Source organism: Heliconius melpomene, chromosome 19 (genome assembly GCF_056956725.1).
Source record: "Heliconius melpomene rosina isolate 202511_hmr_F chromosome 19, ASM5695672v1, whole genome shotgun sequence".
NCBI lineage: Eukaryota > Metazoa > Arthropoda > Insecta > Lepidoptera > Nymphalidae > Heliconius > Heliconius melpomene.
In genome coordinates, this window is record NC_140407.1 from 10,910,180 (window position 1) to 10,934,808 (window position 24,629).

General features: G+C 32.7%; 1 protein-coding gene across 13 annotated transcripts in view; it reads left to right on the plus strand.

Moving 5' to 3' along the window:
• Window positions 1-24,629, plus strand: part of dac (dachshund family transcription factor) — a 120,461-nt gene that overhangs the window by 68,117 nt on the left and 27,715 nt on the right. For 10 of the 13 annotated variants that reach the window (XM_085202863.1, XM_085202867.1, XM_085202866.1 and 7 more), the window contains 4 exons: window positions 8,639-8,709; window positions 8,927-9,193; window positions 13,295-13,513; window positions 24,096-24,179. In XM_085202863.1, the coding sequence (XP_085058989.1) occupies window positions 8,639-8,709; window positions 8,927-9,193; window positions 13,295-13,513; window positions 24,096-24,179 (641 nt within the window). The remainder of the gene's footprint in view (window positions 1-8,638; window positions 8,710-8,926; window positions 9,194-13,294; window positions 13,514-24,095; window positions 24,180-24,629) is intronic. The other 3 variants (XM_085202865.1, XM_085202876.1, XM_085202864.1) reach the window with 2 other exon arrangements.

Genomic DNA, 24,629 nt, shown 5'->3' on the forward strand with positions numbered 1-24,629 from the left:
TTCTTTACCTAATAATAAAATTATTCATACCAACGTAATATGATTTTGTTAATTTATTTATTACGGTTGCCTTATGACGAAAAATGTTTTAGTGATATAAAATGACATTATTATTACATACCTACCTATATAACTATATAACTATATATATATATTTTTTATGATCTATAATAAATTACAAAAATAATTGAACATGATTGTATGTAATACTATTATAAGGTACGATTTAGTAGCAACTACAACAAAAGCTATAATCAATAATTAACATATTTTTAAAATGGCGTCTCATGAATAAACATAAGCTATAACATATTTATTTGTATAAGTTAATTGCAATTGGATGTCACTCACGTCCAATATAAATACTTAATTATTTGCGGAAAAAAACTATGAATACGCATTAAAACGTCATGTTAATACCGACATCGATGGGGTAAATCGAATATGTGAATCCACAGATCAAAAGAATTCATTACAGTGTGTAAATCACGATTTGCATGTGGCGCAAAGCAATCATGAATATGCATCCGAAACGCCTGAGTCTGAGCATTCGGTGCCCCGTTCAGATCTCTGGCCAGTAACATTTTGTTGACAATATATGTTTTTTTTTTTAATTTCGTTTTGACGTTTACTTTTTGGGGTGGATAGAAAAAAGCTTCTTTTATAGGTTTCGTAGTTTTAATAGTTTTGCGCGCAAGCTGATGGATTCTCGTATGTCGAAGTTACGATATCAGAATCTTTCTAAAATTTTTTAAACATAATAGAACTTGTAATGATGTAAATGAGTTTCACGGTGGTAATAGTGGACAGTCTTTAACATAGTTACATATTATCGAAATTGATAAGATTAACAAAATCGAAACGTAACAAAATAGATATATTTATTTCAAAGTCTAATACAAAATCTAGATTTATAAAAGATTGGATAAAAATAACCCATGCAAGTAGAGTAGAACGTTAGAACAGCTCCGCGAGCACGTCAACATTGCTGACTGGGCATCAAACCGGACACTTGCCATTCCGTTCGCTTCCTGACCTTTTCCCGCTTCCCGTTTTGTTATGCAAATCTGAGGCAGGGAAATTACAACGCGAATAAAAGTATTCCACTGTTTACACGCTGACTGTGCGCCGACTCCGTATCGAGTGTGAGCGCGCATTAATCAACTAAAAGTGTTTTATTTTTACCAAATGCATTGTTTTGATGCTTAGTTTCCATATGTTTATTTAATATCTTTCATTATTTGGAATAAAAAAATGGCTGTATTAATACTGATAATTAAATTTAACTAAAACAAACTGGTGAAGTGCGATTTGGACTTGCCCGTGGTCTTGACAGACGGACAACAAGGTGGTCCTATAAGGGTTCCGTCTTTACTTTCCGATTGGAATTAATGTATATTGAATGTAATGCAGGATAGCTGCCAGCAAATATAATAGATTGTACCATTGATTTTGAAAAGAGCAACTGTTGAGTTTCTTGCCGGCTCTTCTCAGCAGAACTGCCTTCCGAACCGGTGGTAGCTTTTTGTTTATATGTTTATTCGACGATTCAAAAGTGCTTACAATAAGTTTATTTGAATAAAGAATATTTTGAATTTGAATTTGATTTCTAATCTACGGAACATTAAAAAAAATGAATAAGTATACTTATATTTCAATCTTAAATTACATTATAATAAAATGGACAGGTAGTCTTTACTCAGCGCATAAACATTGTAGGTACTCGTGTAACGCGATCCCGATGAAATGCATAAATAAATAATTGATTGAACATAACTAAGGGCCATCTGACGAGCGACGTACTCGTACCAACGTAGCATCGAATGGCTAAATAACCGCACTCAACCCTACACCACAAATCAAATGTTTTGATAGCGTGGTATTAACGAGACAATTTGATTGCGGACATATCGCGCTAAATTGCTTCTAAATTATATTTTCTGTTTACTTACCGAACTCCCTATGTATCGTTCTACAACGGAACAGATGGCTTTGTTTCTATTGCGTCGATTATCGGGCGAGAGTAAACATGGCGTTTTAATAAATTCAGTAAACGATATTGATTGTGTGCTTACACGTGTCTTTTATTTTAATTTCAAAAAAATATGTATCTTTTATATGCTCATAAATATTTACATGAAGACCTATCTAAATAAAATACTTACGTGAGAAAAGAACTACTATAAATATTTAGTCCAGTTAATTTGAACATTTCACTTAACAAAATAATCGCATAAGCCTAAATTTTGGTAGATACCTTGGATAGATTGTTAGAAATAAAATATCGAAAGTTACATTCGATCCCATGTGATGTCTGCTAAAAAAGTGAATCTTGTCTTATCGTAAACAGTTGCTAAATTATATAAAAAATATAGGTAGGACAAATTTCTGAGATTGTGATTTAATTTCTGATTTAAAAAAAATAGATTGAGGTAACGCCGATTAGCATAAATTTTAGTGTTTATGCTCGTCTACGCTTACTTCAAACGGAATTTGGGCTACATAATCTAATTAAATAATAATTGTGTCCTCTACTTTTCGTTATGTTGTTAAAATTAAACTTCTGATTTTGTATTATTTATAACATTTATATAAATCTAGAGTAATTCCAAATACATATTAATTTGCTTAGTTAACATTTCTTTATTTATCTATATTAAATAGGAAATTTGAAACTTATAATTTAGTTCATTAAAAATTGTTTATTGCTTATCTATAGGATAATGTTAGCTTTATCAACGGATTGAACAATACTATGATCGATGTGTCCTGGGCCGACTCGTTTTGAGATAATAGGCCTCAGATGTCCTCTCATTAGAATTTCGTCGACATTTGTGTCGTTAAATTTAATACGACTTGATATTTTTTCCTTTTATTATAATCTGTAAAAACTTTCAATTTTTTTTATTAAAATAGATACTACGTTACATACATTTAATAGGAACATATGGATAGTAATTTTCAATATATCTACATATAAAGCGACACCGTCTGGTCGGCAAGATGTTGCGGTGAACGCAAACGATCACTTCGATTGCAATCATGCGACTGCCCCGTGTGCAGCCAGCGGTCACGAGCGATGAACGAGCCCGACCATCCACCCGACCATCCACCCGACCATCCACCCGACCATACAGGAGAAATTTATGCTACTCGACGAGCTGCGCTGAGGCCGCCGGGAGTCAAAGGAAGATTTGTCGCGTCGCATTATCCAAGGAACTGGCTTGGAAGTGTGTCGATGGAAGTGAACTCTGCGGTTTTACCATATGCTGCATGCCTCGAAGCCGTACTTATGCAATCTGTGGTCGGCAAATTGTGAGTCTAGTGTTACAAAGGAAAAAAATGTCATATTACCGTCGTAATTGGCAATACAACTTGCATCTCCCTAAAGATATTACAATAGAATTCGACATTATCAAAAAACATTCCCATTACAGATAATGGTAATGCCCCTAAAAGTCGGGGACTACGAATCGTAGAAGCAATTTTGCATAATTATCCAACATTGTACGGGATACAGGCGACGCGTCGGCGCTTAAATCCTAATAACATCGCACGGAGCCGATCGGAATCTCGTTACGCTACTGTAATCTGGTGCAAACGAATAGCTTATTATTTTGCTTTCAACTTCTTCAAATCATTCAAGACTTTATATATACTCTAACAAAATTTCAAAGTTATTGAAATCTTGGTGCATAAATATATGTATAACAACATTTTGAAACCTACCAATGCATATTATTATATCGTCATTAAAACCTTCAAATCCTCGACCGCCGTTTGCAGCAGTTCATCTATTATACTTAACAACGACAACTTTAAACCTCTCACGTTTTTCTAATATCGTAATGAGGCTTACGGCCTCTGAAACATATTTTATTTTCTTCCCGACGCATTTTATTTTTCATTTCACGTTTCATAAGCGAAATTTGCTTGCCCTCTTTGCTTTTGGTGAGCGTAATGCCCTCGTCGCTTAGTGCACTTTTATTAGGGTATTAAGTGACGTAATTTTTTTCATATTATATTATTCAAATTTAAATAACTGTCTCCAGTTTCCCCCGCAAAAGTCCTACTAGTGATTCCTGTTTTCGCCCTCTAAATCTGGTTATATTTGTTAAGACGGTATACGTGAAACACAAAAACAGTGGAGTCGTCTTGAATTGTCATCAAAATTTGTTAATGTTGTACAACTATAGTTTACATTGAGAGATCAATGGTCGCAATACAGAACGCCATTATAAAAAAAAACAAATCAGAATCAGAAATATTTTTAAGCAAATAATATTAATCTTAAAATAATATTATTTGACAAAATAGAAAATATTACATTTATTATTATTCCAATGCATCTCCACGCAACTGGTGTTCCAAAATCGAAGAAGTTAGAAGGCCGCAATTTTTACAAATGACATCGTGACGTTTATGCGGAGGGTGCGACCGACAACTCATCATGTTACTTCTTTCCTATTATTTTTGCATTTCGCCGCGCTCCTTAGCTCTTAAGTGTTTTTTTCTTTCTCCTAACTTGTTAATAATTTAGTTTACTTGATATTTTTAAATACATTGAAAAACTATTCTACATTCTACCTATCCCGAATTAAAAAACTGGCAAAAAAGATGACATGCTATCAAAGTGCATTTGAAAATCATTTTTCTTACATAGATATCAGTATAATATATGTAGTTTTATTAATATCTTCTTACTAAGAATTTCAGTCTAAATTGCCACTTAGACAAAACATAATGTTTTGTTATCTGCATAAACACAAAAGTTTTTGCTTGCTTACATCCCCTTTGCTACTTGTATTTTCTTTATAATTTATTCCATTTCTCCCCCATACATTGGCATCGGCCGCTGATATTTTTTATTCGATTAGTAAACCCCTAAGGTGTTTTTAGCCTTTTTTCGCTCGATTTTCTTCGAAGCTTTGTTGACTGCTACAGAGGGTTACAATGCTCATTTCTTGTGGATGAACAACCTTATTTATTTTGCTCCTTAAATATACTAGCTTTTATGAAATGATGCAAATTTATTGTTATTCATTGAAAAAATTATAAAAATATTAAGTGGCGAACTTTTAGTTACAATTATTTACGTTTTTAATATTTAATTTAGCCTTATTTTTTAGGTAAGTCTCTATTTATATAGATTAGTATTTAGTTAGTTAATTTTTTAATTAGTTTGCTACCACAATATTAACATATTTGGTAAACTGAAATTCTTTGTGAAGTCAAAGCCGGTGGTATGTTTGACCCTAGTTCCTCAAACCGCAGTACTTACACACTCGATTTGTGTCGAAAAGGAGACGGGGAAACGAAACTTTTTGATGGATCGGACGGAGTTTGTTTTGCATGTGAGTGATATGTCTGAAATAATAAATGTTCAGGCGTCGACGGTCCCCTACACTCCCCTCGGGAGGGTGGACTAAAACGATTTTTGATTTGGGTGTCAAGCAAATGTTTTACGCAGTGACGCTCTCGGAGGATTTCATTTTCTTAATCGATGCCTCGAAGCGATGCTTGGGTTTTAATTATTGTCACGCCTGTATTTCCACCTAGGTAGGTATATATGAGTATGTGATACCAAAAGCTCCACATAATACTTACCCTAATCAGGTTATGCATACAAGAACGGTTCGGAACGTTAAACGCTGCAGTATTAGGTAGTATGGACGTTTCAGAATTAACTAATCAGCGTACATTGGCTCCGCTGGTGATTGCATCGCATTGTCCGAGCCCGTGGCCCCGGAATATCTGTTTAGGCCACTGCTCGCTCTGTAATGGCAATGGTTAGCGTTAACTAACTCAGTTAACCTTCGTAATTTTGTTAGCGAAACATTTGCATATCTATTTCATATTTGCGATAGAAACATTATACCTACTTACATAGGTAATGTTCGTAAATATAAGTTGTTAAAGTTTATAGTGATTTGTATTATTATAGCAATTTAGATAATATGAAATAATATCTGTAAAATGGCGGAACCCAACAAAATTAGTATTTTATATTCCTCCCTCAATCTGTCAGGACTAATTTTGTTTTTTTTTTACTTCGCACTGCATCGCATTCTCGTCACCAATTTACGAAGTGACAAGAAGGGAATGAATAATATTTTATTTCGACGATGACGGCTGTTTTTGACAATGTATTAAGTAGCTATTAGTTCATTCTAAATTATATTTTATTCCTAAAATGTTAGTAAAAACACAATGTTATAGTTTTTTAACTCTATTTAATACACATATAAATATAGTTAAAATACATTTCAAAAATTATATTCTACTAATCTGAAATATTGATAAATTGAATTGTAGATTAATTATCTGTATTTATATTGGTTTTAAGCGACCCAACAAATTCTCTATATCATCGATCACATTAACAGTTTTTTAATGATGAAAATAAAAAGAAGGAAGTGGAAATAATTTATTACTTTATTGATACAGGCGTTATCTTTTGTCCGATCGCTCTGTGATGATTTGGTCATTTCTTTTGGATTCGTTCAGGATACGAGCGCTCATTTATTTTAAATTCATTAAAATTAAATCGAATTGTCAAATGCCTTGTCGTTTGATAACTAATTGATAAAATGTTCTTTTTATTTTTATCTTTAATATTTTCTTGGTCATAAATAAGAAAAAACTTTTTAAATTTGTCAATTATCCTGGTTGAAAGCGTTTAAAGATGTAAGGAATTATTAGCATATTAATAGACGCGGATATGAAAAATATATTAAATTCAAACAGAGTTCCGTGACTCGTCAGTAAAGTACGAAACGACTCCATTCCGAGGGCTCGAGTACAGAGCACTTTTGTATTAAACATTAACATGAATTCGCAATGTTGTATTAAATTATAATTAAAATGACTATTAAAAGAAATTCTTATTTTTGTATTTTATAATATTTTTTAAATTGACCTGTTGTAAAAATAATAATAGTTATAGAACCATATATAGGTAGTAGGAATATTTACACATTTCAATCATTATAATGCGAATAATATATTTTTTGTATATTAAATAATAAATTATTCGATATTAAAAATATTTAATTATACAGACACACATTTGCAAAACACTTATTATTTTAGAAATAACACAATACCCAAGAAACACACTATAAAAATTATAAATATATTTGAAAAAACTATACTATACATTTATTTGACTCACTCGCCTACCCCTAAGCCACGAAATTACTCTGTAATCCACAAAAGGGTTCCGCGAAGGCTTAAAACAGCCACTTATTATGTATGTTACATTTCACTTTCAGACGTCATTTATATTCAAATGCTCAAAAGGCATTACTGGGCAAAAATTGTAGCATTAACCCCTTTGAAATGAGCGAAATTGGTTCCGACAAGGGAAATCATTTTTCAAGATCTGTTTTTATGAATATATTGTAGTAACCGAGTCACTTAAATCAATACCGTGGAATGGCCTGATACTCTATAACAACTGCTATAATCAAAGTTTTTTAAAGTATTATATTTGCCGTCGTGGCACGGACATAAGAGTGTGACTTGATAGTTGTGGGTTCGATCCCGATTCAGGGATAACGAATTATTATCTATTATATTTTCATTTCTTCGCTATGACACCAAGGGAAAAGCCCGGCGTTGAGTCTCGCCAGTCAACACGCAAAGCCTTGAAAAATTCGACGGAAAGTGGGAAACGAGATATCTTAACACTAGGCTCCCTCTGCCTGTGTATTTCAACATTATCAAATTCTTCTTAAGCATTTAACATAGACTTAAGGAATAATCACACAACAACAAATTAAACATTTATTAATGTTTATAATTACCTGTATAGATAGATACATAAAAGCAATAGTAAATATAATTAGACGGATCAGCCATATTTAAAAAAGCGAAATGAAACGGAAGCATCAAAAGACCAATAACTCACAATCAAAAAGAACCTACGGAATTAGGGTAGCGGTACCGATCCGTACAAAATGATTACACACCGTCTTCATCCGCTCACAAAGGAGCACAGCGGGGTCTTATAATATTATACTTTTCCCTTTGTGGAGTAACTCCGAAACACAGTAGGAGCATGCTTTATGGTTTCCAATGATAAAACTGTTTGTCAGTGACTTTGTTAGCATTCGTTTCGCGTGGTGGTGTGTCAGATTGGTGATATTTATGACTCCTGGCCGTGTCTGTAACGAGGTGATGACGTATTGGAAATCCATTGCTTATGCTAGACAGACTTATCTTAAACATAATTTTTTACTTAACTTTCCGCCTTAGTGCTTGTCTCTAAGATGCTAGGATTCTCAACCACTAATTATGATAGTTAAATAAAATTAAATACATAAATCATAAAACACAAAATCCAGTACAATATTTTGCTATACATTACATATACTCGCATGTTTAAATTTTTATTTTTATATCATGTTTCACATTTCTTATGTTTTACAATTCAAACGATTTAGACAGAACTTTTAGTTGTATTTTACGTTTTATATGAAAAATATTTTTAATTATAAATATTTCCGTAAATGGTCATTCTACAATTGACATTTCTATGTCTGTTATTTCCCAATTATGTTAAGATGGTAGTGGGAAACATATATAGAAACCAGTTAATTAATCGATTTTTAAAGTCACTTATCTGTTGTTTCAGGTTACGCGATGAAAGAGGTGATATCGAACGCGTTATCGCTATGGACAAAGCCCGTGAAGGTTCACATAATGGTAAAAACATCTTAATAATATTACATAACAGTGATTTTTCTAAAATTAATAATATTAACTATTTTTTATCTAATTGAATTTTATATTTACTAAGATGAAAACGCAGTTTATCGAGAAAGGCTATGCTCTATATTTTCAGCCAGTCCACTTAAAATGTATTTTGTGACAAATCAAGTAAAAGTAATTGTTTGCCTGTAAAAACTTTTATCTGTTCTAGGTTCCTCTCCAGGCCACAGTCCTGTGCTAAATCTCTCCAAGTCCGGATCGGGTGAACGTGAAAGATCAGAACGAGAACGCGACCGCGACCGCGGCGAACGAGGCGACGGGTCCGCGAGCGGGCGAAGCTCGGCCGCCTCCCGGCGCACGCCGCAGCCTCCACGCATACCCTCGACGACGGCGGCGCCTTCCCCCCACTCCCATACAGACGAGAGTGACGCGGCCCTCTCGGATCAGGAAGATCACAATGTCAAAGATGAAGACGACGGTGAGTCAATTGTTTACACTTAAACTGACTAACATGAAACAGTTCGGGAGTCATAAGGCGAGCTTTGCATTTGTGTGAGTGACTATAAAAGTAGATCCAAAAAAAAAAGTTTATTATTAAACATCAATGTAAATGCAAAGCTCAGCTTAAACCTATTTGCAATGACGATGACAAATCACAATTTTATAAAAAAATCTTATAGATTGCTTAAATCACTTTAGTTTAATTGTATTTGGTACTTACAGATTACATTATGTTAATGTTATTATAGAACAGCCATTTATAAATTACTTTAAGTTGATTGTGGATCGATCATAATGTTTGTTAATTATTTTTCGTTGTTTATAAATATTTTCTGTCTCGTAATAACCAATTTTAAAACAATATCTGATATACTTTCAAATATATATATCTTTATAGTCAAATTAGAACTTAATCTTTTTAAAAGCTCAATTGATCGAGACGGTCACGATAAGAGTCCATGTAGGTATCCATGTTCCATCAGCACAAGCTGGCTATATCACCCTCAATACGGCGCATGTACCCGACTAAATTACCCAGTAATAACATAACGTTCACTATTTCATAGTTCGGAAATTATCAGTCATAAAATTGCATGTTTTTATTTTTTAGAATCAAAAACATTAATACTGTTCATACATTGTAGTTGATTACTAAACTAAGTTTATAGCTCTGTAATTAAAGCTCGACTGCAATAAATGCGGGCATCTGAAAAAAGACCAACAAAATATAAGATTCCTATATAATATTAACTCAGTACTATTTCTGATACGAAGAAAATATAAGTAAGTACTTACCTATCTATTAGACACATAGTAAGGAAATTAAACTTGATTATTAGATAAACGTTTATTTATATTCCCAGGGATCACCACAATTAAATATTTTAAACATGAACAACAAATATTTCTTTTATTTGTAGATTATTTAATTTATTTATATTTTTACAGACTTATATTAGAAAATATATAAACATACAGAAACATTAATGATATTATAAATATATCGGTCTCCTGAGAACTGTGTATGTAGACAGCACCAGCAATATTTAATACGAATATAAGTTCATTCTATTAAGACTTCTTCAAAGCTTTCGCTATTAGAGATAATCTTGGAACATTAAGATTATTAATCATCAATGATTGATGGCATGAGACCGGCGTGGCACAGTGGCACATGTGTGCGTAAACGCGATGGTTCTGAGTTCGATAACACAGAGGGGGATTTAACTATTTAATATTTTCGTTTTCACGCTCTGGTTTTTACCAAAGCGAGGCAAATCGCGACGTTCTGCCACTCAACAGGCGATGCCTTGAGATATATATAATAATATATAATCCGAAATAATCCGAAGCTCTTTGTTTAGGTAAAGAAACTATAAGCAAGCAAAATATTTTTAATCATTTTAATATATTCAATCTCAGAATAGAACATTAATCAATGGAAACTTGCTACTAGAAACCTTATAATTGCGTCCCTATTAGTATAAATCATAATAATTAAGTAGGTACTAATAAAATTGGAAAATTAATATAATTTCAGTTTTTGCTATTGCAAATGTTATAAAACATAATATTAACATTATTAGTTTTTCTTTTTTATGTCTCTATATACATTTAATATAATCAGTATATTGCAAAATAATTAATCAAAGTCATATTTTTAATTATGGCAAGTATATTCAATGTACACATTCTGACAGCTGAAATATGACATAACAATGCTACAGATAATATATTTTTCATGTAGAAACAGGCAACCATTATTAACAGAAGCGTTAATCATAACAAAGTCCAAAAATGTAAATACTCGCTTAACACAATAGCAAATCGCTGAAACAATATGGATTGTGTGTATAATAGTAAGTAAAGGTTACAAATAGAGCTCCCATACCGTGGGAAGTGATGTTATGCTATTTAGTATACCATTTTGTTTGGTTGTGTCAGGTTGTACGAAGGTATAGTTTTAAATATACCTATGTTAACAGTGTGGGATTTCGGGAATCTTTGAGAGATTTTTTTAATAAAACAGATATTCTTATCATTGCAGCACAGTATTATTACAGTAATACTTTGCTTGTTGGCAAAAATATTTAAAGAACAATGATAAGACGGTGTAAAAATACTAGAAATATTAAAAAACTGATCACGTCTTCAAAAAATAACTAAATTTTTTAATAAAATTCTACAAGTGATTTTAGACTTGCCATATATTATTAAGCAAAACGTAATATTCAATCCAAGACTACTATAATCAGAATAGTGGGTTGAATTAAATTGTAAAGCAACTCTTGAGTTTCTTGTCGGATCTAGGAAAATAGGATGCCTATACATACATATACATGCTAAAACGAAAAAAAAATGTACTTTTATTTTCCTTACATAGGATACATAGGAAAATGAACAAAACAGTAAAATAAATAATAAAACCCACCAAAAAATAATTAATGACATATGATTTTTTTAATTATATTGTTATTTTTATCTTAACGCAATCTATATCACAACCATCAAATATTATCAAACGACGAAAGTATATTATAATATTTTTTTATAAACTATGTCATTCAACTTTGATCTTTGTCGATCCAATCTCACTTCTTTCTCTCAATCATCGCACTTACGACCCTGATTCGTTTTTTATACATTAAATTGTGTCAGTCACGAGCAATTATAAATAATAGTATTTTTTGTGATCCAATGTCAGAAAGCTCATTTTCGTTTGTTGGATACGTCGGGACTTTTGTTAATTAAGCTTATTAGGAAGATGGTGTTGTGACAACTCGAGAGTGCTATCGTGCGCATCGACAATGACGAAACGATGTTGTCTTCATTATATGACGAGCGTTCACTATCTTGTCAGTTAAATTAAATGTATCGATAGGTTACATTTGACTGGGAGAGACGCCATATAAACGTTTTACATTTAACTTTTTAAATTTTCAATTTAGAAATAGATATTTACGATGGTTGTAGGTTCGATAATCATTCGGGGAAATTAATTATTCCCCACTATCTAAGTAAATTGTGATATTAAGTTTCCCCACTCAAAACGGTGGTCTGGAATTCGAGAGAGAGAGAGATTCGGAAACCGGAGAACGGTGTGTTTTAACACTAGCTTTTCTTCGTTCTCTAAAAAATATAAATAAAAAGTAATCCCCTATATAATTTAGAAATAAAGTAATAATGCCATTTATGAATTCTAATTTATGTACTTTAACATGTATTTTATTACCATTCGAGTGTTCAATCTAAAGCCGCAAAAGGAATAAGTATCAATATTATGTAGCGAGGCAGGCATAGAGTCAGCCCATTCGGTGTCGAATGCTTTACAGTGTCCTTATTCTGATTGTAAGTCATTCATTGACTTCATAGTTTACTTAAAATACTAACCTGCTCATTATTTGATTATTTATTTAAGAGTAACTTATTATACGATTCCATTTTAGATATTTTTTTTTGTTGTAAAAAATTGTACCTACTACTTTGTGTTTGTAAGTGATTCTATGCATTTCCTTTTATTCTTCTAAATTTATTATTTCGAAATTTTAACGAAGCACCTTATATAATGAAAATTATTTTGGTTTCCAAAAAAAAAAGTATAAATATAGAATGTATTATGGCATAAAATATGTTTTGTCTAAGTTGCTGAACGTTTTTACTAAAGATTTTTTAAAAATAAACCTACTTTAATTTTAATATTTTCATGGTTTATATTAATATACATTAGAAACATTTCAAATATTTAAATATCTCATTCTACATAATAATAATTATTTTTAATAATTTATATCTACTGAATATGCCTTACCTGTTCCCATCAACGCACTGCATGGATTACCACGCGAATTCCGTGTACCTTGCAATAATAATTGTTATGTGAATGATACACGCACGCGACCCGCGATGTCGTATTTATTATTAATTGTTTTATATTGAATATCTGTAAGACCTCTCCATATATAGCTATCGATAAATTAATTGAGATTTCTACATCGTCATCACTCACCAATTTTATATTTGTAATTTACTTTGTTATTAAAAATGTTTATAAAACTATATGAATATACATTTTGACCAGGAGCAGAGCTCAGCGATGGTGAACGCGACCTGCCGACGAACACGTCACCAGCGACTGTCAGCTACCCAACTCAGGGTTCCCCGAACAATGTACCTGTCGACCCTACCGCCGACACCCTGGTGTCCTCTACGGAAACCCTTCTTAGAAATATCCAGGGTCTCCTTAAAGTTGCAGCCGATAATGCCCGGCAGCAGGAACGGCAAATCAGTTATGAAAAAGGTAAAATCTGTTTTTTTAATAGTATTATAATAAAGTATTTATACTAAGACGTGCCCTACCTAATTTGATACGAATTATATTTGCAAAATTAGACAAACAGTAAAATCGTGATCGTTTATAAATGACCGTTCATTTATTTTAAACTCATTGTATACGATAACTATTTAATAACTATTGGATATTAAAAATTATCATAAATATGCAAAATAATAGATACTTCTACTAGAGTTATTTATTATACATTTATATTAGATAGCAATTTCCGTATCGAAATAACGTACTGTGAATCATTAATATACAACAATCATGATTTGCAGGAGGTAATGACATTATGAATATCTGTTTTCCATGCAAGAAACTGCGCAGGCGCATGTCGTGCCTTTGCAAATAGCCATAGAACAGATGCGCCTGAGTTATAGCACAACCCACTATCATTACCCACGATTCCATTCAGACAGCATAATTGTTTAATTGATATTTCTGTAAGTTATTTATTCACATCCAGTCGTTTTCACCATGAGAAAATGAAGAAATATGGTCGTGAGATATGGTATCGAATTTTATTAAAAATTGAACTTTGGACACTAATTTTATTAAACTTTTATAGGTAATTTTTATTTTACTAGTTACAAAAATATAGAATAGAAATATAGATAGATAAATATTCGAAATCTTGCTAACGGAAATTATTTCCCCATAATGTTTTTTGAAGATACCTACTTAACGGTGGAAAAATATTAAAATATATTCACTATTATACTTTTCCCCGATACCTAAACAAAAGCAAAACCCAATTGTTATAAAAGCCATAAAAATACACAGGATGAGAAAACTCGCGGTGCGAGTCATCATCAAACTTGAATATCAATATTGCGCCTCGAGCCAATTGTATTAATAAACAAAACAAAATGAGAAATAATAATGCTACAGGCCAACAAAAGGTTCCATTTCTCCCCCTGATGTGTAGTTAACGCCAAAGGAATAATCCTCTAAGTTCGCGGCAATAAGATCGGAAATTGTAAATCTATTTACTAAACCAGTAATTTTGTTATTACGATAATAAAATTATTGTTGATGAAACTTTTTTCGAATCGATGTGTCTGGCGAACCTTACCGATGATTTTAATAGAAATTACAGCAATCACCCGCCTGGCTCGCCTCCTCTGGCTCGATAGGTGAATATTGAGCGAATGAAATTTCAAGTTTTTTATACATACGTTAGGTATATCATTTAAATAATTTCTTAGAAATAATACATATGTGAGTACGATTCCTTGTATTCTATTCATGCAGGTGAAAGTTGAAGTTTGTCATAGGATAAGTAAACATACTCGTAAGTTTCCACCACCCTCCATGTCGCTTCCAAATGGCAGATTGCTATCAGATGTATTCGTTGACAATTTTTACACTACACTTTCAGAGTGGGTGTCATACAGACAAATGTACTGTATTCATCGCGTTATCAGATAACACGGGAGGGTCCTATGAAAAGACTGCTCTGTGATAAAACTCTTTCGATTTGTTACTGTAAATAGACAAGCAATGAATGCTCTATGAAGATATGTACCTGTCTATTCTTAGAATTTTTCAGGTGCTTGTTATATACTAAATATTTAAGCATCATTAAATTCTGCTACAAATAATTAATGGTCATTTATTAAAAAAGACAATGATAATACAAATCTAAAGTTCCTTTAAATGTCGACATCCTGACAAAAAAAAGACGACAGTATAACACGCAGAATCGTTCCGATCGCAATCGTCACAACATAAATCCGCATCGGCTACCCTTTAATCCTTTATCCCTGTTAATTCTTACCGCTTAGTTTATTTCTGAAATGGTCCGGTCTTGTTCGCGATTTTGTTCACCTCTTTTGTTTTACAACTATCAGTTTTTGTTAAGCTAAGTGCTGTTCAACGGACAAATGGCACATGCACAAGTAGATACGACGAGGGTATTTTATGGTGTTCTGTTAGAACGGGAATTCCACTTCCATATCAAGAGATAGATGGTGTCGAGGGCCGTGGTAGTCATTGCCCCGATATCGAATATTAGTTGATTTTAAATTTAGTGTTATTGTTATTTTTGCAAATTTATTACATTCTTGTACATTTATTACTGTCTTTCTGTTACTCTTCAGTTTTCATATTAACCTGTATAATAATATCATACTTATTCGTACCAGCTGAATGCGAAATAGAGTTAAAATGCACTGATACATTAACTAAATTGTATAAACAAGCATTTAAAGCTTAAACGTCTGACAAAGTCAATAAGTAAATAAGTATAATAATTAAAATAAAACGTTTCTTATTTCCCTGTGTTTATGACATAATTTGCTATGAGATCACCGCGTTGGAGGGAAACGGCCCATCAATAATGTGGAAGTGACCGATCGAACAAACAAGAACTGGCCAATGATAAAAACTGATGAGCAAATAGACAGACAGCACTTGTGTACTCAGCTAATGGATTCAATTGATATGAAAGCTTTTACAATACTGCCTCGGACAGTCCTATTATATCGCAATGTAACCAAATTAGCGAAATTGCGTTGTGCTTTTCAAATATTTCAACATTAAATATTAAATTATTATTAATATATGGTATTGCATAGCACTTCCTAAATAAGTCAAAATTCAAATCCAGTATTTTATTTAAAAAACATGAAATATTTAAAGGTACTATGTTTATTTCAAATCTCTACAATAGATGAGCAAGGCTAGGTTGGGGGCAGGGGCACAAGCGTGCGACTGTAACCGCGACGTTCGGGGGTTCGATTCCCACTCGAGATAATGAAATATATAGTATTTTCATTTCTTCGCTTGCACATTCTCTCTGCCTAGCCTTGCTATGAGCAGTATATAATCAAACTAAAAATGATGGCAAAAAATATATAAAGCAGGGAGTTTTAAAAATGACAAAAAAAGTTCTATGAGGTATTATTAAACAGTGATTTCAAGACAGTTATCGTTCAAATTCATCATAATCATGGCAAAGACAATCATGACCTAGGATTTTCAAGATTGCATAACGCGTGCCTAACGAGCTACAACGATGCTATAATTTCTCGACAGTACACCATTGTGTTGGTGTAAAAAGCGAAAATATGTAAATAAAATACATAACGTATACAGTTATAACATTTCTTTTATAAACAGAAATATAATAATAAATACCTTACAATTCTATCGTCATATAATCGTGATGGACAAATGAAATATTTGATAATTCCATTTGAATCGAGGCGAAGCGCGGCGTTGAGTTTCGCCACTCACGCATTGTCTCTAGAATTCGTCGAAAAATAGGAGACGGAGTGTCTTAACACTAGGTTCCCTCCGCCCACTCTGTTATATGCGTGATACAGCGTGACCCTAAAAAAAACCTTATATACTTTCACGAGCTTACTTCTACGTAGCTAAGTATACCCCGCAACCTTAAGCTATCCTCCAGGAATTTTCATATAACGATATTGCATTTTAGAAACATTGTCTTCTGCTTTTAAACAATGTCTTCTGCTTATAAAATATAGAGGTATATTTACCTTTAGTTACACAGTATGACTTGCAGATCGACATATTTATATACCTATTTACTACTTACAACTTCTTCTAAAGTTGGGCTGTCGATCATGGTCATAACTTGCTAGTTCAAACCGCCTCCAGCTAACAAGCCACCGAGATGGTGCTGATATAGCGAGGCATTGTGCCGTGCCAGCTTTCGCACCATTGTGCTGGAGGTGCGCGAGGATCTCGCGGAACGATCTTTGTTTGTTTACTCTATCGCGCTGATGTGACTTATGAGTTACCAATATTTCTTGCTTCGCTTATAATATTAAAAAATAATAGAAATAACGATTACTAATATCTTTTTTTCTAAGTGATTGTATTGCCATATATAAACTTTTTTCCATCAGTAACAAGTTGAAAAAGAATAACAACATACTCTTTTAAATACATTCTACCTTTGTTATTTAGTTCGAATAGAGTTTTCAATTTACCATATTTTATATGAATTATTTCTAAATAATTTAACATAACTTAGCTTCACTCTGTTTCCCTAGCTGGGCTCAGAAAGAAAAGAGCACCCAACACTACGTTCTCTACAAATTTTAACGTTTATCAATTACAACTGCAAATGTATTTTAACGTTATATTTCTCTATTCTATTAAAACCATTAAATAATGAGGACAGTTGTAATCGATACAAGATTTCCTTACCACTCGCCCATAAAGCTAAGTAAACAATAAGTGACATTAAAGGTATAATAAAATGGCATTCCTGCAACGTACCGACATGTGAGGGACATCGGACGGCCATATTGGATTACTTGCGCGTGTCGCTCCGGTTACTTGCGCACGCGACTCGACCACACGCACTCCATCTAGCGGGGAATGTGCGTAGCTATACAATGTTTAACATTGTGTAAACGTCGGTTTACCACAATAGCCCACTTACTATTTACATTTATTTACTATATACTTATATATTTGAACGTTTTTTATATATTCTTAAATTAACTTAACTACACACTGTATCCCTCGAGGGGTAGTCGGAAAAAAAGAGAACGGGCCACCAAACGTTACTGTCTCTACATATCTACTTCTTTCGCCTCGTCCACTGTCATCAACCTCTTCATAAATGCCCTACTCCTAAATGTGTTCATTGGCGGAACTCAACTGCTGCTGCTATTTGTTCATTTCCCAGAATGAGAAAATTAAAATTATTCATTATCTGCAGTAGAAATCGAACCCACAGCTATCTCGTTCACACAGTAGCTGTGCTGATGCGCTACGACGGACGAGTAATTATTAAATCTATAATAAAATTTAATATTATAGAAAAATATAATGATCTCGGATTTGTTAGGGGAGGACTAGTGGCATGATTCCCTCGCGGCGTCATAGGTTACAAATATAACATTAAAATAATTAATATTTAAGAAGATTAATTTGTATTTATATATACGAGTATATATTAGACTTACTAATTTAATTAGGTACATCATATAATGTCAAAATAAATAACAGACATTTTGAAAAATTAAACTTTTACAAAGACATAACAAAACAATAATGTTTTTACTCATTTATGCGATATGCCTAATGAAATAAACAAAATGAATACATAAAACATTAGTCGTTATAAGATTTTAGGTCAAATTTATATTCATACCCAATTCAGTTTCACTGTAATACATCTATAAATTCTCAGCCGTTAGTAGCTCAAATATGAATCCTGTACCGCAACAAGCTAAGATACTCCCTCAGGATCTTGCAATACATTTCTCTATATCGAAAGATTATAGTGGTTCAACTCTCACATTGAAATTTGGATCTTATGCTTACCCCCTTAATTTCAAATCTTATTTCTGCACCTACCACCGTTGTAACGGAACGTATTCGTTACTTACATAAAGGGGTAAAGTGAGACAATCGTAAAGTTTAATAATAATTACATTCTCAACTCTCCTCCCGCCTGTGCGCAATAATTAACCGCTCGAAATTACTTAGCCGAAATAATTTCATGTGACGTACGCCCAATTATTAATGACGTGTGAGATGTCTTTATTGAATGGCAAAATGAAATCCTTGTTCTTATTACTTTTTGTTTTAGCTTTATATTGTTTGTTATTCGTTTTATTTCTAATATGAGAATTGGGGAATTAATAATATGTAGTGGTGATAAAGACAGTACAGTTTTACTAATTTAACTAATGTAGAAACACACAAATGTGTTTCTCTTTACGTTTTCTCATATCAGTTAAGTAGTTTTAGAAAGTTATTTCTCAAACGATTATATTTTGTAAATATTGGAAATTGTTCTAAATTTAAAATAATTTCTTCAATAGTACCTACCTATTAGTCAAATTAATTGAATAAAGCTTATTTGAATCAAATAATAATTATGTAATAATAAAATTAACTTAGAAACTAAATTTTACTTCTATTTTTGTGCGAGATTATTATTTTAAAATTTTCGCAGTCAAAACTCGAGGCACATTTCGTTATTCTTAATATTTAAAACTAACGTAAACCGTGGTTTATAAGCTGTTATTTCTCAGAAATTTTAGTGTGGACTGGGTTAACGCGTACACCCTTGATAACAGAGGATCATGTTATACTAGCAGCGTGCTGTCTCTATGGGGTGAAACACAACCCTTGTTCTAGATGTAATTTACATACGGAATTACAAGCCGGAATAATGTCGTTGATGCATATGTTTATGATTTGGGAGCAAGTTTATGAAGCGAGACATTTTTATACTCAAGTACTTATGGCAAGCATGCATTTTAAATATATTAATATTATATTTCTCCAGTAACAGTCTTTTATTCTAACATCTTGATTTGGAACATGTCTTGTAAAAAAATATCTCATAAGATAAATCAATTACAGCATAATTCCACCATTACTTTTCATTAACAATTCCTCGACGGCAACTTTTTACCATTATTCAAATGCCCTTTCGATGGAAACAGAGAATAGCAATAAAATAACTCATAGCGTGCAGCTGGAACTTACGGGAATATAAATATTCTTTATATGCAGTTAAATTTTTAACAGCGCGCCCGTAACATCAAAAAGTTTGCACAAAAATGAAAAATTACCGGTCACGGAAGACCGCAAAAACATCTCATAAGGAACAACTAATGAAAGCTTAGAGCCATTCGCATAAATCTCCCTTACATTTTTAATACCAATATATCCGCGGAGGGGAGCTTCCGCCGAGAGGAAAAAATGAACCAGAAAAACAAAACACTCGCGGGCTCGCGCATTTATATCTTATTTAAATACCAGATGTTGTCCTCTTATAAACGTAGATATTTTTTAATCGGTACCTTACCGGGGACATAATGGTATCGGCCGATCTGCCGTCAGCTGGTATGTAGATGTACAGGAGTTTATCGTGTTCGGTGGCTAATTTAAAAATCCCCTCGCTGCGGATTGTTCGCATTGCGAGCGCCGTCATCGCAAAGCGGCAGGGTGATATCTCTCTTGACCTGTATATTTTTATTTGCTTCGTTACCTAAGCTTTTTTCGTATCGTATCGAATCTCGCGGAGTCGTGTAGTCTCATTAAAATAATACAGGGCTACCGGATAATCTTATCCGGCGTGGTTCGATCGGCGATAGGTTGCGCGTGCGCCGATAACGCCGATAACGCCGAGTTATTCCTGTGGTGCTCGTTTCGACCACTAATATTTTTTAACTCATTTTGTGAGGACATCTTCATTATTAAGTCTATATTTATGTTGGACTATCAAATTAAAATATGGAAATTATTAATAAATTGAATAAAACAAAATAATAACGCACTACAATAATTATTAATGAAAATAACAACAATGAACTAAAAAATCCTTTTTAATGCAAGGTAAGAAATGATTTCAAAATATTGTCAATATAAAATGTGCTTTGCACAAAAGAAAATAAGAAATAGTAATAGATGCAAATTTTTATGATCTTATTTCACACGTAATAAAGAAAAGCAATTCGTGTTATTATCAGCGCGGGGACTTCGGGAATAATCCTCCACAGTAACATCTCTGTGTGACATAATCCGGAAAATCTAATAACACTAAAATAAAATTGCCGTCGGTTTGTAAATTTAAAAAGCATAGGGAAGAAAATTCGTTTTTCACGCCGTGACAGCCATTATCGTTACTTTGAATTTGCCTTTAAGAAACATCGTGAATTTAGTTAATGTATAAGTAGACTGAAATCAATTATTGCTTATTTCATTAAAAGTTTTTCCTTTATTTTATTTTAATATCCTATTTTATTATATTCCTATTTCCTATTTTATTATTGAAAAAACTCATACATACGTAGGTTAAAAAATATAATGCAAAAATATTAGGAAAATGCCAACAGACAACGATTTAAATTAAAATCCCAAACCATTGTAAATGTTAATCCGGCTTTATTCGCACTTCTCCGTTTTCTTAAGCATTTTAATCAGCAATATTCCTCAGTAATATTTCCTTATGCTATTACTATTAAAATTTCACCTCCGAACCGCTGAAGACTACCTTCTATTCATTCCCTTGTAAAAGGACCGAAAGCGAGCGCGAGGGAGACCTAAATGCGTTCTTTTGTTTCTCCTTTCTAAGAGTCATTTTATTCGCATTCGCCTCGTTTAAATTATTTTGCCAGTTTCGAGTCGTAAATTTTAAGCGGACTTTAATTGTTATTTTAACTGCAAGCCAACTTAGTCTTCGCGGAGGGGGCTGTGAAAATATGTCTTAATTCGCTCGCCCTATGACTTATGTGTTGCGCTCCATTGCTATTGTTCTTTCGTATTGTTTGTTCACTTCGAATTGTAACAAGCTTGTAATTTTACTGTCATTTAATGAAAATTATGTAAACTTTTAGTTTCTGATGTTCTTTTAGTAATCAAAGAAGTGTTAAATCTTGTTTTTGATTTAATTTTTAAAATAATATTTAATGTGTATCTGAATGTGTCTAACATTTCTCGAAAACCATCTACACCACTTGTACATTGAACAAAATTAAGACATACCAAATTTATACAGCCCCTTCATCCCTTTGGGACTTGGCCTGGAAAAACACGACAGTAAGACATTACATTTGAACAACATTTTATAATAAATGTCTAAACTCGAAACAAAGTATTTTCGAATCGATTACTACATAAGTTATTTACTTGAGGCTGTTATTAAATTGCGTAACCGGAATCGATCCTTTTGTTTATGGGTTTCGATCCTTTCAATCATCTATCAGCCATTGAGCTTCGGTATAATAATAATTGTCCATAATTATATATTCTGTTGAACGGCGCATCATTTTTATTGTTATTTTATTTATAAAGTGGTAATTTTTTACTCGGCCCCACTATATCATGTTCTTAAATTTGATTGATTCGATATAAAGATCGATTCTGTTATAATTGAGTGTTCCGCTGTAATGTTTACGTTTTTATATTTTCATGGGCATAGGTAGGTATTATATATTGTCTGTAGCGACATTTTCCATGTAAAAAAAGAGCTTAAAATACGTGTACCCCTCCTTAGTGAGTGTAAATTTAAATATGGCTGCATCCAATAAGTAATTATTAGTGAACTCATTATCCGTATCTATAACACGAACATCAAACAATACAAAGATAGACCGGCCTGGTCTCAAAGACCACCAGGAGCATCTTTTGTTGAAACGTCTCGGCTCACAAATCGCGAGATGCGAAGATACGGCGCGCGCGCATACCGACGCGAGCCTTAATGGCCGCCTCGCCGAAGGTAATTTACGTCTCATGTGCGAAACCACTCTTAACTAAAAGCCCTCTAAATTGCACCATACAACTGGATTGATTTGAAATTAATCTCGAACAGAGTCCTCTCCATCTTCAAGATTAAAAATAATTTTAAATTACAAGCCAATCCGTGCACAGTGTAATCGTTTTTCAAAATTTAGTTAACGTTTTAAATTATACCTTCATTTTATTTATGATATACTTTTATGGATAATGGAATAATTGTTTTCAAATGTTTAAGACATTTTGTACTCCCATCACGCAGCCCCAGGATCTAATGGAAAAATCACCTTGTCCTACTCTACACTTTACTTCTGCTAAGGATAGAAACCACGCATCAGTTTTCCTTACTAAAATGAACGCCATTCCTTTACCTTTTAAATATCAAGATTATCAGATACAACGTTCAAAATATAAACAGTAAGAGAAAATTTAACAAACAATGAACAAGACATCGTTTCACTTTACAAGATCTTAGTTACAGATAGTATAAGTAACTCGCCTTTATTCCTGGCCTTATTACGAGCATACGAGCAAGTTAACTTGTCTCTGTTATCTTAAAGATTATTGTTTGTCGATATAGAAGCTGGTACCAGTAATGCTTCTTTACTAAAATGTCGATAATTCGATTAAAAAATCGATAAATAAAATAAATATTCTTATAATATTTGATATGGTTATTGCTAAAAATGTCTGCATGTACAAAGGAATGTTGTAGATTCGATCAAACTCAGGGGATTGAATATATTCGACAGACGAGGTGTGGCGTTGGAGTCTGTCAGTAGTCGCCATATAATAATAGGTGGAAAATAGACATTGATTTTTTAAATATTTATTATTTTCTATCTAAAAATTGTTTATCTTTAGCAATTTCGAAATAAAGGTTAGGTAATTAAATTTTTTTGATAGCAGAACGTCATATAAGAAATTTCCAATCTTTAAAAAAAAATTGTTATCTCAAATCAACGTTTATTTGAATAATAATTTAAATTTAATCATTGTTAGCAAAACTAATTCCACAAATAATACTCTGAAGCTGAACTCGTATTCAAATCGGAAATAGCTCCCTAATAATTTCCGTCAGGTTAGCTTTAATTGAAAGTTATGCAAATCTCCCAGATCAACTCCTTCAATTGTGAGGATTCCGAATGAGTTAATCCGTGTTTATGTTCTAATCGGCCCCTTGCTCACGGCCTTGTTACGGTGTGGATCACTGTTAGAGCACAATGCCTTTTGTATAACGAATCATTTATAACCATTTATATTCATTTATGATATAATATTGTTATTATTCTACTTATTGTTACAGCTGAACTGAAAATGGACGTACTTAGAGAACGAGAGGTGAAAGACAATTTAGAAAGACAACTATTGGACGAACAAAAAATGAGAGGTAAGTCACTAAAATATTTATAACTAAAATAAGTAATAGGAAATTTACTAGTAGTAAGTAAAAAGTATTATTAGTACAGAAAAGACGTCGAAAATAAACAAAAGCCTCAATATCTACATAAATCACCGGTCATGACCGTCGCTCCGCATTCGCCAAAATTAATAGGATATTCTATTACGACACCATTGTCTTCTAAGACACGTTATTTACTTCCTACATTAAAACTATTATCTTCGAGTAAACGGTATACCATCCGTGGCCAATTTTCTTTCCGTGCAACGAACACATCGCTCTTTCCTGTATAATTGTGTAAGCTACAATAGACTACGGATATTCAATTAAAATAGATTTTTATTTTCCTATTCACACGTATTATAAGTTACTCTCATTTAGATCTCATTGTTACTGACACTCATCACATTTGTTTTACTTTCCCAAGACTCGATTGTA